At 37.0% G+C, this 17,443-nt stretch overlaps 1 protein-coding gene across 1 annotated transcript in view; it reads right to left on the minus strand.

Annotated features, from left to right (window-relative positions):
* THSD7B (thrombospondin type 1 domain containing 7B) overlaps positions 1 to 17,443 on the minus strand; it is a 1,008,764-nt gene that overhangs the window by 18,278 nt on the left and 973,043 nt on the right. The window contains exons 20-23 of the mRNA XM_036746882.1: positions 10,641 to 10,786; positions 5,130 to 5,289; positions 1,919 to 2,092; positions 1,706 to 1,801 (exon numbers count right to left, since the gene is read on the minus strand). Coding sequence (XP_036602777.1) covers positions 1,706 to 1,801; positions 1,919 to 2,092; positions 5,130 to 5,289; positions 10,641 to 10,786 — 576 coding nt within the window. The remainder of the gene's footprint in view (positions 1 to 1,705; positions 1,802 to 1,918; positions 2,093 to 5,129; positions 5,290 to 10,640; positions 10,787 to 17,443) is intronic.

A 17,443-nucleotide genomic window follows, 5' to 3' on the forward strand; every position in this document is an offset into this window, starting at 1 on the left:
GTTATTTGGGAAGTGTGTGTTTTTTTAATGTTATGTTTACAGTGTAGTTAAATTGCCATATAGTTGAAAACCAATTAATAGTCAGAGCAATTCTCCCTCACAGACATGATTTAAAGTAAATCTATATACCACACTATTAGCAGAAGACTTGAGAAAAATCTCATTTACCTACAGGGTCAGGAATACCTGTCCATTTCTCATTCAGGCTACCTGTATTTTCATATATTCCTGAAAATGTGTCACAATAACCGAGCACTAGACTGATACAGTAAGTAAAGTTATAGAAATTATTACCAGAATTTGATGTTATCTCCACTATGTAAGACCATTAAAATTAAATATTTCAGTGAAAAATCGGGATGAATCCTGGATATTTTAAATGATTTGGCCCTGACTCCATGGGGTCTGAGTAAATTGTAAAGTCAATGGCTGTGAGTCCTTTGGTTCTTATTAGTTAAAACAGTATGCAAGTATGCATTAACTAAATACATAACTTGCTATTTAAATACAGTACAGTCATAAGATCATAGAATTTCAGATTTGGAAATTGAGAAAAGGGGGAAAGAGAATGGAATAAGTACTTATTAAGCACCTACTATATGTCATGCATTGTACTAAGTATTTTGCAAATATAATCTCATTTCTTTCCTCTTATGATAACCCTGGGGGTTAGGTGCTTTTATTTTCCTCATTTTACAGTTGAAGGAACTGTGGCAAACAGCGGTTAAGTTACTCGTCCAGAGTCACATAGCTAGTGTCTGAGTCTAGATATGAACTCAGGTCTTCCTGACTTTAGGTTCAGTCCTCTTATCCATTGTACCACCTAGCTGCCTGGAAGGTTCCAAACCCATCCAAAGATACCCAGATAGGTTAAAAAACTTGTTCTACATTATTCAAGTAGAAAGCAATAGAGTACAGATTCAAATCCATGTCCTTTAGGACCAAATCCTACTACACTTTCCACTGTATCAGACTGGTCCTTCCTGAGTAAATAAAAGTGATAATTTATGGAGGCATATATGCTCTAACATTTTCAATGACAGCATTATCAATTAGCTGTAGTCATGGACCAACCAGGTAAGAAGTAGGAGTGGCTTGTCTATTTGTGTATTTGTGGTGGCCTTGGTATTCCTGAATTCTCTAGAGAGCTTTGTTTATTGTTTTGAACACAGGATCACTGTGTGCGAGCAAGGCTGAGACTGAACATTTGAGTCTTCTGGTTAATGAAAACTGACTCATGTTTCTATTTTTTCTCTCTCAGCTTCCAAGCAAGTAACTCATTCACTCCTTTTTCAAACAAATGATCACCACCAAGCATTAATAATTGCCATATATGTCCCAGAGGCAGAGCACTTAATTTGGAATCTCAGTACTCAGGTTCAATTTGTAGCTCTCCTACTTATGATCTATGTGGCTTTGGATAAATCATTTAAAACTCTTTGGGTCTCAGTTTCCTCATTTGTAAAATGGGGTGAATTAGATGTAGTAATTTCTTCACTCATCTCTAAATCCTATGACTTCAAATGCCAGGAACATATATTAGCCAATAACTAGGAATTTGTTCTTTCTGATGTTTTTGTTCAGTGATGCTCTATTTGTAAGCTAAGGAAAATAAAGGGAGAACCCCCTTCTCCCCCAATGGAAAAGTCAAGGCAATATTTGAAGAAATTTCCAAAGTGCCTATACTGATACTAGGCAGAAATACCTGTGACATTAATACCATCTGAGCGTTGGCACCAAACCGTACGCTCATTGTTTCTCCAAAGACTGGTTTTCCATATGTAGTGATAGCATTTTCCGCCTAAAAGTAAAAAAGGTGATCATTGTTACGTTATACATTTCCTTCTTATTGTGAAGAACATTGAATAGTGACTCGACAATTGCCGAAAATAAGGATGCATAAAAGTGGTTGTAGTACCTGTACAAGGGCGAGTTTCTAACACCTGTTCAGGACAGTTGTCTTGGTTTTCAAATGACTGAATTACAAACGTTCTTGAACGAGATTGACGACCCATAGTTTCAAAGCTTCTGCCATCAATGCATGTTAATTCACAAGTACTCCACTCTGACCAGTCTGTCAAATGACAATCACCTACAATTAAAAAAAATATATTAAGTACCTGATATATGTGCAACAGTGTACTGGGTGCAAAGCCAAGTAAAGCATGACTCTGTGCTTAAGGAAAATAAATGGTAGTAAAATGAAATAGACATGATAGATCCATAAAAGAAACAGAAAGACTTATTAAAATACTAAGGAAAGAGAGAACATTCTTGGTTTAGGGGTATAGTAGCAACTTAGATTTGAAGGTTTTACCCACCCATTAATAGGCCATATGACCTGCTTACATCACAGGCAGCCTAAGTCACATGTGGTGGGAGGAGCTTGCTGACAGGAAAAGGAAGTTATGTCATAGGAAATGCAGAGAGAGAGAGAGAGAGAGAGAAAGACAGAAAGAGAGAGAGAGAGAGCAGTTATGGCTGCTAATGGCCACCCTCTTGATAGTTAGAACTGAACAGGTTGACTTAGCTGTACTGTGAGTTTGTTTTGGGGAAGCCCCTCAGCAGGGGGTTGGAGACGTTTTGGGATGGAGAGGCTTCAGGTTGTGATATCGTGTTTTGGGTTCCTTGCTGTTATGATGAAGTTGGTTAACTGGCTGTGGGAGTTGAACATTTGGTTATGGGATGTGGTTCCCTAGTATCTGAATAAATGTTATACTTCTACTTTCTTTACAGAGAATCTCTCATACTTAACAAAACAGAACTACATAGGCATTTTGACAATTATCATCTACATTGTTATTATTGCCTTACTGATACAAGGCAAGAGGATGAGCTAAGGCAGGGAGAGCTTACAATATTTAAGTTGGGTGTGAAGAATGAATAGAATTTCAAAAAGAAGAAATACGAGATCAGGGTGTCCTAGGCATAGGGAATGGCAGAAACATAGGAAAATGGTAGTCACTATCAAAGAACCATGAGTTCCATAAAGTTTTGCTGAAGTAATCAGCGTGTAAATTGTAATATGAAATACATCTGGAAATGTGGGCCGTTCAAGGGCCCTGGATATCAGGTTAAAGCATTTGTTCTTATGTAGAGACTGATCTTGTTTTAGGCTGAGAGGAAGAAGCCTACAGAAGAGAGAATGAATATGCATGAGGAAGAATAGATGATTGATGAAACAAAGTCCCAGAAAAGACAGTAGGGGGTTAGATGAAGAGCACAGGTGAAGAGGTTAGACTTGCCAAAATAGCCTCCAACTAGGGCAAAACTCTGTTATGCCCTAAGGCACCAAAATAGAAGGCTGCAAAAAGGAATGATTTTGAAAAGATTATGCAGTTTTAAAATTTGTTATTTTTGCATAGTGACAATACATTCACAACTTCAGCAATGAAGAAGTGACTGAGCTTAGTGCCTCGTTAGCATGAAGAATGAACTTAGAAGTTCCTTCATCGGTGCTTGAGTTACTACTTGGATCGGTCCTTCCAGGCTCTCTCTGAGCAGTGGTCTCTACATCAGTGCTCACCCAGCATCCCAATATCTCCCTCACAAGCCCAGTGTCACAAGTTCTACTCTCACTGATGACTGAATTTGTTTTAAGTACATCTTGTATTTTTTTCACCTTATAATTTACAACATGGGTTTTCTGTGGGTGGCAATATTGTTAATCATAGCTATGCTTGTCAATAATAATAATAATAATAATAATAATAATAATAATAATATATGTATATATGGATGTGTGTGGATATATATGTCTGTGGATATATGTGCATTTGTGGATATACATGTGAATACACACATATATACACATATATGTACATATACACAAATATATACATACATCTCTCTTGTGCATGCATGTGCGTACTTTATGCCAGGCAGTGTGCTAAGTGATTTAGAGTCCTGTATCTCATTTGGTCCTCACAATAACCCTGGGAGGTAAATACTATCGTCATCCCCATTTTACAGATTTGAAAGCTGAGGCAAAAGGGTTTAAGTGACTTGCCCAGGTTCACACAGCTAGTAAGTAAATCCAGAGGCTGGATGTGAATTCAGGTCTTCTTGAATCCAGACTTGGTACTCTATACAGTAGGCAAACTAACTCTAAGAAGAAAAACCATCTGTTATTAGTACCCATGGGAAGGTACAGACACAGAAGTTCTGATTTGTAGGGGAAAGAGATTTGAATAATTTCTTGGAAGATGCCTTTGGTCAAATTGGTAATATTGGAAATAAAGACAAACAATGTAAATTGACATATAAAAATATTTTAATGGATTAGAACCCATCATGTTATGACAGGTGTGATTTTAGGTTCTTTGTATCTTATTTAATTCATTTATTGATTTAAAGAGACCATTGATAAAAAAAATAAGTCTATGGTTGAATTCTAATTATATTTTGACAAAAGTTACAGTATCACAATCCAAATGAAACTCAATTCCATAGAGTGTATCTGTAATATAATTCAATTTAACACATGTGAGTTTGGCATTTATTAATAATTTTATAATTATTTATGTTATAAATATAAACTTATAATTACTTCTAATTGTAATAATAATTATATTTATATAACATTGTATAGTTTGCAAATTATTTTATTTTATCTTATTTAATCCTCAGTGATTCTTCCTCAGGGGTCTGGCTGGTTCACTCTCTCCTAACTAATTCCTTACTGGAAGCCCCATTCCACCTGGTTAGAAGGTTTTAGTCAAATCTCAAAGGGTGTGGTCAAGCACCCCAACTAATCAGAGTAGACTTCCCGGCATATGTAGAGCAATGTTGAGGCTTTGTTCACAATAGGAAACAATTGAGTTATGTTCTCACTTCATAAGTGTATCAGGGCTCAGTGGGTTGAATTAATTTCAATCCACCCTTACATATATACATACATACATATACACATATATGTATATGATGTGTATGTGTGTACACACATATACATATACACATGTGTATATGTATGTATATGTGTGTATATGTGTGTGTATATATATATATATATTAAAGACAAGTTTAAAATAACTGATTTTTAAATTTCAAAACTTAAGACCTTTCCATAGCTATTGTCAAAGTCAAAATTGAATAACAAATTAGCTCACAATGCTTCAAAGACTGCTTACCTGGGCAAGGCACAGAGCAAGGCAGCTGTAGGACACTGTCTTGGGGGACCAGCTCTCCACATAATGTGTTTTCTACTTGTTTGGCAGTGGGAGAAGCTGAAGCATTGTGGACCACACAGGAGAGGTTTCGAACTTGAACTCCATCACCACAGTCTCCACCCTATGAAAGTTTAATTACACAATCAGCACCACCACAAGCCATCAGCCTCTCTCATATTTGTGGTTCCTGCTACCTCTTGCTTGGGAAAATCCCAAAGATCTTTGCACATTTACGAAGCCTTCCTCCCCTGAGGAACCATCTGTCAACTGCTGACACAAATCTGCATAGAGCAATGCTGCCCAGCTGGGTTGGGTGGGTAGAGAAGCTGAGGCAGGAAAATGAAACTGCCAGGGAATTTAAGTAGTCAAATAGAATGACTTGCATTGGAATTTTGCCAAGATTGACTAGAAATGGAAACCACATAGAATTTGTCTTGGTATTATATGCGATAAAATGTTCTTATCCCTAATCACTTCTCATGAGAACATGTATAACTACAGGATATGAATTTCTTTTTTGCCTTTCTTGTTTTCATTTTGGAAGGGAATTGAGTTTATTGTACTGTGGGTTAGGCTGACATTGCTAGGGCAGCAAAACCCTTTTCTTTCTACAGTACTAACCAGTGTATAGCAACATGTCCTCTGATTTGCAAATTTTTCTTTATCTATCAGACAGTTCACATCAGATAGTACAGAAAGTAATACACTCAGGCAATCAAAATCAATCAACGAACATTTATTAAGCACTAACTACTCACCAGGCTCTGTGAAAAAATGAAACTCGTCCTGTCTTCAAGGAGTTTATGCTCTATTTCGGGAAGACAATGTGTGTATAAACAAATAACAACCTCTGGTCTCTCACCTGCTCCTGGTTATCCTGACTCACCACTATTTCTTCCCTTTGTAGTCTGACTCTATAGTTAGCTTGTCCACAATTGAATCCAACATATCTTGTCCTGCCATTGCTCACGCTCTACTATTCTCAACCTTGTGTTACCTCCTCTATTATACACCGTCCCTGTTTCTACTCCTAATCAACTGAAGGCTATGTGAGGAACTCTGAAGAAGATGTGAATTGGTTTTACTACACACTCATGTTACTTTACAAGACCTAGTACTTCATTGGGAATTTTGAAGAAGTTATGAGTTCTTTCATCTCCCCGTCTGCATTTCAAAAATCTCCTGCATCTTTATTTATCCTTTCCTCCTTTCCTCTAATAAAAGATGAAGAGGTCATTTTCCATGCAACACTAACTCCTCTCAATTGTCCCATTCATTCCAGGCTTTCTCATTTCCTTTTGTCTTGGTATCTACCTATTCATTTTATCCTCTCTGTGTCTGCTTGTCTGTGTTTTTCTGTTTTTATTCATTCTTCCCCTATATCCTGGCTCTTACACCACTGCCTTCAAGCATTTATAGGGACAGATTCCTTTTATCTTTAAAATTATTCCCCTGGCCCTAGTATATCATCAAGTTGTCATTTTATAGCTCCTTATCTTTTCACTATAGTCTAGAAACAACCACCATACACTGGTTCCACTTTCTCATGATCCATTCACTCCTCAATCCCTTGTAGCAGCACCATTCTCCGCAAACTGATCTCTGAATTGCTAAAACCAATAGTCTTTCCTCAGTCCTCATTATCTTAGACTTCTTTGAAGCCAACCCCCTCGTTCCTCGAAATTTCTCTTTTTTTTGTCCTCCAAGTTATCTCTCTTGGTTTTCCTCCTTATCTAACCATTCCTTCTGTCTCTTTCTTGGTTTACCATTCTCCTGAAGCACTATCACATACTGGATAGAATGCTAATTTGGGGTTCAGGAACACATTCTAGTTTCATGACAAGAGACAAGGTCTCAATGTGCCATGCAACATTCTGGGACAGCAAAAACATAAATGTTACCTATGTATCATTGGAAAGAGTTTCCACACTGAGATGTCTCTTTACGGATAAAATCAGGTACAGCTCACCACCACCCCTTGAAAAAGGTCATTTCTTATTATGCCTAATTCTTTGTTCCACTATTTTTCTTTCTATATATTATCTGCCTTGGTGATTTCAAGATAATCACTCAAATTTCCATGCTCTATTTCTGCTTGCTACAAATATTCCCTGAATATGCACCTGAATATCAGAATCTCAAAAACAAAATAGCCAAAACTGAACTCTTTCCCTAAAAATATTTTCCTTCCTCAAACTTCCCCATTTCTATAGATGGTACTACTGTTCTCCAAGTCATACAGGCTTGAAAAATAAGAGCCATCATTAATTATTCCCTCCTGAACCATTCCCTTCTCTGCACTTCAGTTTCTACCACCCTCATCCAGGACTTCTTCTCCTGATTATTTTAATAGCCTTCTAACTGGTCTCCTTATAACAAATCTCACCGTTCTTCAATCTCATTTTCACCCTGCCAAAGTCATGTTCCAATGGAAAAGATCTAACCATGTAACCCCTCAAGACCTTTAGCAACTCCCCATTATCTGCGGAGGTTATAGGAAATGGCATTTAAAGACCTCCATAATTGGGATCTAACTCATCTTCCCAGGCTTATTTCAAATTACTATTCTTAGTGGAATGTCTATACTCTAAGCAAAATGTACTAATAGCTCCTCATGTTGCCAAATTAGCTACCCTTCACATTCCTGAAACCTTGTCCCTCTTATGCCTTCCTTTTGTGTTCTCATCTTATTTTAGAATTCAGCTTAGATGCTACCTCTTCCACGAAGTCTTTCCTGATTTCTGTAGCTAAATGTGTTCCCTTACCCCCTTGAAACCTCAAAGAGTTACTGGCCTAGAGATGCAAAAAACCACTGAAAGATAATATCAATTTGTTGATTTTTTTCTGTCTGTTTATATCTATTTGTGATAAGGTATGACTTCTATTGGGGATGGGCTGGGGTACAGTGGGGACTGCTAACAATGCAAAAATTTTTAAAAAGAACATTAATAAAACATTCAAAATACACAGGCAACAGAAATAGGATAATTTTATTACTACTTAAATTTAATGTGCGATTTTAAAGAACAAATCATATGCAACAGAAATTCAAGGTTTTATACACAATCTTCTTTTGCTTCTTTTTTGTATATTGGAAAGTTTGTGTTTGTTGATGATTATTATTTTGGTAACAAAAAAGAAAAATAATGATGTCCAAGAATATCTTATCTTGATATCTTCTGCTTCCTTCAAACCCTACTGTCATTCATCTGAGTAAATAATGATAATAACTTTTATATAGTACTTACTATATTACCAAGCACTGTGCTGAGTGCTTTTATAAATATTATCTTATTTGATCATCACAACAACCCTGGAAGGTAGTTACTATTATTATATCCATTTGACAGATGAGGAAACTGAGGAAAAAAGAGGTCTTAATCTCTTTAAACTTCTGACTTATCCAGGGTCACATAGTAAGTGTCTGAGGTCATATCTGAACTCAGATCTTCATGACTTCTGGCCCAGTCCTCTAACCATTGTGCAACCTAGCTGCCTACGTGTCAAATTCTCCCAACATCTAGCAGAATATTAGTTCCTTGTTCTGTGGCTAACATAATGCCTTGTGTGTATATGTGTGTATATATGTAGTCATACATACATACACATACATACACACATGTATCTATACATACATGTGTGTATCTATACATATATTACACACATACATATATACATATAGATACACACACATATATGACGTATAATTTCATCAGTATAATGAGAACCTTGTAAGATATTTTCTTTATCAATATGGAACCCTTCTTTATCTGTAACTTAGTCTTAGAGAGTGATTCAGGGCACTGAGAGGTTAACTGTGTGGCCCTGGGTGTTGAGGGCCACCCAGCCAATATGTGTTCAAGGTCCTCATGACTCTGAGGCAGGTCCTCTATGGACTACTCCACACTGCCTTGCATGGAATAAACTTTTAATAACATTTTTGTTGAGCTAAAATGAACCACATGACAGCAACAGGATCTATGCATGGCCTGTGTGCATGAATGACAGCTTAAGCAAACTACCTGATACCTAGAAGAAAAAAGGATGCTAGAAAAATAGTGAAATGACAAACCAGAACAATGAGGGAAACAAAAGGAAGGAGAGGAGTCAGGAAACTTTCCCCAGGACTAACCTTTAATGGAGGTATTAGAGAGGAGAATAAAGCTTTTTGAAGTCCCTATTTTCTATAGACACCTCCTCAAAACCAACAGCAGAGGCATGGAGAGAAATGTTGGGCCTCGCGTTCAATTTCTCTAATTGCCTGGGCTTCCAGGGAGATTTTTCTGGCATTGTAAAATAGTCAAAGAAAAAAGGGCTTAGACATGCACACAATTGTATATATTTTAACTAGTTGTGTTGCTAAGGTCTTAACTAATTAATAGCGATTTTCTTGGGGGGAAAAAGACTACCAAATATGACAGTGTTTCTTTTCTCTGAAACCCATTAAAATACATGGATGTTTATTTTATCATTTTTTTTGCGTGATTTTAATAGCAAATTACGATGTAATTCCAATAAGATTTCCAAATTGTCTCTGGGTGAGTACTTTCTGAACTTTGAAAAATTGCATAATCAGAATTAATTGTTAATTAATTTTAAAGTATGCTTTACTTTAAAACATGATTGGAAAGATAAATCAGTAGGAGAAGAATGGGGGTGGGGGAGGGAGAGAAATCAATGCGTTCATAAAGGAGCCAGAGAAGAAGCTGTACGGGGCCCTCTGCTGATGCAGCAAAACCAGTATGCTGTGTGGTGATATATTGCAATGTTGCTAGGCATTTATATTTCAGGCTAATAAAAAAGTAATCATTGAGGAAAATGTAGTAATCTTGCTTCATGTAATAACTTTAAAATATAACATTCATATACTTTTGGCTCTCTGGCTATATGCTGGGCTATTTCTAAGCTTAAAAATAAGTGTGTGTATGTATGTATATATACATGCATGCATACACATATACATACACATATATGTATTCATACATTTATTTCTAATCTATAGATATCTAGATATCTCTATCGATGTCTATCTATAGAGTTCCCTATGTACAGAGATATTTCTATCTCTCTCTATAAATATACATATGAATGCATACACAGATACACATTCACACGTACTCCATAAGTGGCTGTACACTTCTTCCGCAGCAGGATTTTGATAATTGGATAATACTTTGATATTCCTCACGAGCCCGGAAAATCATGTGCAATTCATGTGAAAGCCAAATAAATGGAAAGCCCCAGGCCCCAGCCTACAATTAGAACCTAATGAATGTCTATTCACTTTACTGGCAGTGGCATTCTTCATGAAGCATGCTGACCTGCCAGCGTTTTTTCCATGTACTCAACTGCATTAAAAATATATGTTTTGCCAGATCCCTGGTGATGCAAAATATATTCCATCAATATGCTGCTGAAGCATTTGGGAATGTCATTGAGAAGTATTTCTTGAGGCATCATTAGGTGACCTACCTCCAATTTACAAGCTGACCAGTCCCCCATTACCCAACTGTAACAGGGCTTCACAGGACAGGTTTTCTGCTGGGTAAGCTGCGTGGGGCAGGGTCGTCCTTCTCCTTGAGCTGGCATAATGATAAACCGTGTCCGGCTCATTCGACCTGAACAGATAAGGGAGGTTGGGGTTTTTTCAATAAGTGTTTTACCAGACAAGAGAACGATAAAACAGAATGCCTCTGAAATGTGGATCTTCATAACTTTTGGATCTCTCTGTTCAGGGTTGTCAATACCCATACAGTAACAACTTAGCCTCCTGAGATCTAAACAAAGGATGCCAAATGACGGGAATGTAAAGAGAAAAACATGATTGATATCTTATATATGTCATCTACATGCCTCCAAATGACAGAAGGGGCCTGTAGAGGATGGGTTAGTTAACTAGACTGAATCTTAACTTCTAATCTGAATTTGACTCAAAGTTCAATGAAAACATAATCATAATGAGTTCGGTCTTCTTAGGTACCTAGGTCCATCCCTTAGAACTTTAATGCTAAATGAGGAGATTCATATCAATTTATGACTCCTGGGGATCATAAGACCACAGATTTAGAAATAGAAAACACTTCAGACGGATGAGTCCAAACCCCTCATTTTGTTGATGAGGAACCTAAGGAGTAGAGTGTTTAAGAGATTTGCCCAGAGTCATATAATTTGTGAGTTTGTGAGGTAGGATTTGAACCTAGGTCTTCCGGAATCCAAGTCCAACACCCTCTCCACCATACCATGATGTCTCTGGTACTCTCTCTGGATATTTAGACAAGATCCTGCTATGCACATATAGCATTTGAAAACCTGCATGAAAGATGGAAACTCATTCAAATCTCTGGGTAGGGTGATATAACCATTTGGATATCTGGAAATATCTGGTTACTTAGAGAAAAACTTCACAGATATATGGAAAAGAAAGTGGTGGTGGTTGAGTAAATGAAACATGGGCTATGTAAACAGAGTGAAACTGGCTGCTCTGTATCCTAAGGTGCTTCCATTATAATCCCTCCCTCCCAATCTTAATGCATAACAAAATATGCGTAAAACAAAATCAAGAAGCCACCCACAGTAGCAAACTCCAAACTACCGTTGGGTAGCAAAGAAACATGTATGGTTATAGTATCAAAGATTTGTAGCTGGAAAGGACTGTAAGAGAATATCCCATCCAACCCTCTCATTTTACGAATGATGAAATTGAGGCCAAACATGGTAAAGTAGCATTCCCAAGATCACATAGAACCAGAACTTGAACCCAGATACTCCATTGAATCCTAATACAATGGCATGTCTGACCTCTGGGAATCCTTTATGATAAGGCTATTATTGAAGAATATGTGCCATTGTTTTGTAGTTTGTGTGACCATCAGGACTAGCCTTGGACAAGAATATGAACTAGATCTCATCTTTAGTGTGTCTCTCCAACAAAAGGAGAGGGGTACTGGCAAGATAATAATCCTAATAGGCACCAAATAAATGTTTATAGAATGAATGAATAAATGAATGAATGATAAATGAATGCCAATATTTTCAAGCAGTGGGAGACTGGAGTTAGAAAGACATTTTTGCACGGAGCTGCCCTCCTAGTATTATTCCCCACAAATTTCACCACATTGGTGACCATCTATCTCACTAATGTAATGACTGTAGTTATTAGCAGATTTTTAAAAAACACAATTATCTGAATGTATTTCTCTGTAATTTCATGCACAATTATTCTTTGCATTAGTAATCGTTATTTATAATAATCTTTCTCTGTATTTATCTCATGTCTGTCTAAATCCTTAACGTCCAAAATATTAAAATACTGTGTACTCTATTCATCTTTATATGAGAAATTTTGATATTTCTGTTCAATTCAAGCCAGGCATTTTGCTAGCAATGGGAATAGAAAGTTTGTTGTTGTTGCCATTCTTTTTTTGGGGGGGGCGTAATTTGTTTTTAATGAAAATTACCTCTCCCCAAGGAGCTTACATTGTACTGGAGAAAAATAGCATGTGTACAAATAGGTAAATTCAAAAACTCATTCAAAATAATTGCAGTACTGGGGCAGGAGGTTAGGGAAAGTGCCTTAAATTGCAGGGGGATCAGGAAAAATTTCATGTCAGAATTGGCATATGAACTGAGCCCGGAATGGAGTTGGGGATTACCGGAGACATGGATGACAAGGCAGAGCATTCCAGGCATGGGAGACAGTCTGTTCAAATGTATGGAGGCCACAAACAAAATACTACATAGAGAGAGCACCAAGTGAGACAATTTGACTGGAACATAGATGTTTTGGAGCTGAATTGTGAAGGCTTATCATTGAGGAGAGCCACTAAAGTTTTCAAATAGGGAAGTAACATGGTGGCCAGATCCATGTTTTAGGAATATCAGTCTAGAAGTTGTGTGGGAGATGGTTTAGAGGACTAAGCCTTTTGAAGGAAAAGTTTAAAGCACAGTAAGTGCAAATGTGCAGTAATGCAAATAAATATTCTAGGGCAAGGATGGGGTGGGGAATTGTGTTGCTCTTGGAAGCAACCATATATTTAATACAAACACAAATATGCGATAATACAAACAGAAAACCCATAATTTATGGAGCAACAACTAAAAGATACATAAACAGCATCACTTGAAAGTCATACTCTATTGGAGGTTGGAGGAGCTCAGGTTCTCTCTGTCTCATAGTCCTTTATCCTGTGCCAAACATCTTATTTCTCTTCATCTACCTGCTGAGGAAAGCAATTTCATCTGAGAAATGAGAAGGTTGGTCATGCATTGTCCCTTCAATTATTGCCATGTCTCTGTTACTCAGCCAGGCCCTAAAAGATACAATAAGGGATAATGGCAGTGCCTTTTACCAAGCAGACAAGACAAAAAGACAAGCAGTGCGGCTCTGTGAAAAGTAAGATTTGTGATGGCTGGTGGGGGACAGAGGGAGTGGATATTCTTGAGGTACCAAGCATTGTTACATAACTATGAGACATGCTTCCCCATCAGAACTATCACTAGGCTTCGTCCAGATGCTAAAGTTAGAGTTCCCTTAGAGTGTTTTGTTTTCCCTCAGGTCATAGAAGCAATAGTTTTGTACCTAGTTAGCAAAAATAATTACTAAAATAGGAAGCTACCAAGTGAACTTTTGCCTTTGTGAGGATTGCTGCAGACGTAGAAATTTCTAGTTACACCCCTGCCCACCACACCTGGGAGAAGCCGTAGCCAGGGTAGATGAGGATAAGGGTCAGGCATTGTTGATTCCTTTCATTTCTATCCAATTTTCTGTGACCTCATTTGGGGTTTTCTTGGCAAAGACACTTGAGTATTTTGCCCTTTCCTTCTCCAGATGAAAAACTGAGGCAAACAGGGTTAAATAACTTGCTCAGGTCACACAGCTAGTAAGTATCTGAAGCCAGATTTGAACTCAGGTCCTCCTGACTCCATCATCTACTGTGCCACCTTGATGCCCAAGAGTCAGTTACAACAAACAAAACTAGGCTCATAAAGAGGCAGAATCAGCAGGTACATCCATGGAATGATTGGAGGAATTCCAGTTAAAGTCCTATCACCTTCAGGTTACCCTAAAATGTCTACACTGATGCGATGTCTACACTGACACAATGTCTAAAATGTTCATGGTTTAATTCCTTGAATTATGGCTTTAAGGCCCCTGCTAAAATGTCAACTTTTTCTGGAAAGGGGAGTTCATTAAACTATTATCAGCTAATAATTTTTAGTCTTAATTTTCCCACCAAAATGTGACATAATAAGCTCTTTCTTGTTGGGGGGGGTTAAAGAAACATTTACAGCATGGAATCCTCAGCATAAAATCACTTTATGTATTGGGTGCTGGTGGTCCAAGTTGAGCTTCAAGCATTTTAAAAAGAGGTATTAGAATGGAGACACATATGTTAACATGACAAATTTTGTTTCTGTCAACTACTTTGCCCATTTTTGGCCCTGACAATTAGTCTATAGCTATGCTGAGATAAATGCAACAAGTACAAATATCTTTAGAATTAAATCCATTAACACTATTTATAGTTTTCTCCCATTCCCCAACAGAAGCAGCTTTTATTTTTTTTTCATGTGGTGAGCAAGGAGCTTGTGGGTATGCTCTTTTAAATCCCTTGGCACCCAAACTAGAAGTGAGGATGGGAATATGAAAGAAGATGCTTTCCTTTGAACTCTCCATCCTTCCCTTGTGTAGTGTTGTACTATTTCTAAATATATAGATAAACAAATAAACAAGTATATATGTACATATTCACCAAAGACATCACTTTCTTTGGCAGCTTTGGCCATCAAGTTGGAAATCTGGATTGAATAAACATACAACACATCCTTTCGACTAGAGTCTAGACAAAGAGTTAAGAGATGGAGACAAAGATGTGTTTTTCCTTCTCTCTTCTCAAGAATTCACATCGCTAACATTGTGCATGTAGTTTCTGAGTAAGGTAGTGAAAAATATTCTTTGAAAATTCAGATTTAACTAAGACCACTAAAATGCAATGATACAAAGATGATCTGGCTGTGTTTTAGTCGGTATTTATTTTCTCCATTCTGATCCTCCCTCCTCTTTTCTTCACCCCTTGGGAGAAACCCTGTAACCCCTACACAAGCATCAAAATAACACAGCAAATCTATGGTGCTAAAGAATAAAAACAAATATTTGAGATGAAGTAAGAAACAATATATTGTTACACTCCAGAGTAGTAACATGGAAGAGTTAGCTATGGAGTTCTACAGTTAAAAAGGAAAGTAGATCCCATATTGTCAGGCAAAATGAATAAATAAACAAACAAAAAAGAAACTAACAAAACCCAGAGCACGACATACCTAATACTGGCAAACCCGAAACAAGAGAATGGCATGTAAGACTAGCAAGGGCATTGTCTAACTGCATTCAGCACTGGTCAGAACCTTCTCACAGTACTATGACATTTCTTTGGTATAACAACTAGAGAGGTATATAAGGAACTGAGAAAATTTTAAGGAAAAAACTCCCAAATTTCTCCAAAAGTTTTCAAACATGCCTTATTGAGAAAGGTCAGAGGAACTATAGTCTTTCACTCTGGAGAAGAAAAAAGCAAAGTGAAGCAAATAACAAGTGGTGTCTGCCACCTATAGTCATAGCAATACTTTCAGTTCAAATTATTCAGACACCACTAATCCATACAGTGACATGATCACTGGCTTTCTGCCAAGAGGCTAATTGGTATGAAAAAAATTTGTGGCAAAAATGGTTCTAGAATAGTTTGTCTCTCAAACATGTAAGTGTAATGATTATTTCACACTTAACTTCTCTCATTGGTGATCGGAGTGTTCTTGCTATCACAGATGACAAAGCTGTGATGTTATTGCAGAACCTTCAAAAATGTGGCCAAGTGGGCCACGGGCCGCTCACAACACTAGTGAGTTTGGCCTGCACCAAATTAAAATGCAAATGGGAAATACTTAAAATAATTAAGTATACAACAAAACATAGATAATACTACACTTCAAAATTAAGTTATTATGTACCAGATTATATACCAGATTAAATATATCAGACTAAAATATAATTGGAATTTAACACAATAAAAACACAGTAAAAATATTCAAATATTACATTTCAAAACTAAGACAATATATGACCCACAAGGATCCTTATGTATGGTTTAGTGGCCCTCATTTCTATTCAAGTTTGACATCATTGGCTTATGGAACAAACTTTGTGAATTACTATAGCCCAAGACATTTATCCCCTGCTCATGGCTTCCTGGAGATGTGCCTTTCTGAACGTATGTAGATTTATCCCTGGATGACAGCCATGGAGGATGAGCAGACCCATAATGGAAGGTTTTCTTACTTAGTTGGACCTACTAGAATTTGTGTTTTAAACATTAAAGGTTACTTACATGCCACAATGAAGCTCTGTGCATTTAATAAGATTCTTTTATGTTAGAGAAAAGTGGGGGGAAGATCAATAAGGGAGTATAGACCCTAATTTATGGAGATGGAAAGGTAATAATAGATTACAAGAAGAAGGAAAAATTTACATTTTTACATTTGCATTATTTTATGTTTGTTTTCTCAACTAGAAACAATAGTATTCAGACTCAGATTGGAATGCAGCAAGGATGGTTAACTAAGAAATGGAACCCAAGATAAACAAGATGTTAAGAGAGTGTCCAGTTACCCTCAACTTATGGAAAGAAATTATAGATGTGATTGGTGAACATTCGTCAGTGATCTTTGTGTGTGTGTGTGTGTGTGTGTGTGTGTGTGATCTTTAAAGAATGGTAGAGAATGGGTAAGATCTTACTAATGCCAAATTTATAAATGTTTTCCTAATCACCAAAAAAAAAAACCATCCATAGAGGATGGATCCTTCAAATATAAGCTTGTGAGTTTGACTTTGATGACTAGCAAAATTCTAGTATGTATTACGAAAGTGGTGGGGATTTTTCAGTATCCTGGAAAGACATATAATTACTCATAACCAAATGAATTCCAAATAATGTCATTCCAAACTAATTTAATTTCAAATTTTACACAGTTGATGTATTATTAAAACAGAGGAATGCTATGGAAATAGTATATTTGGGTTTTGACAAGGTATTTGACAGTTTCAGATGATGCCCTTATCAATAGATGTAGACTTGATGACAATGTATATAGTTAAGAGGGTTCATACAGTCCATTGGGCAGAAGTCAGGAAGCTAAGGATTCCAATTTTGCCTTAGACATGTTCTAGCTATTTAATCCTGGTCAAGTGACTTGACTTCTCTGAGTTCCTGGTTCCTCATCTT

Source organism: Trichosurus vulpecula, chromosome 2 (assembly GCF_011100635.1).
Source record: "Trichosurus vulpecula isolate mTriVul1 chromosome 2, mTriVul1.pri, whole genome shotgun sequence".
NCBI classification, from domain to species: domain Eukaryota; kingdom Metazoa; phylum Chordata; class Mammalia; order Diprotodontia; family Phalangeridae; genus Trichosurus; species Trichosurus vulpecula.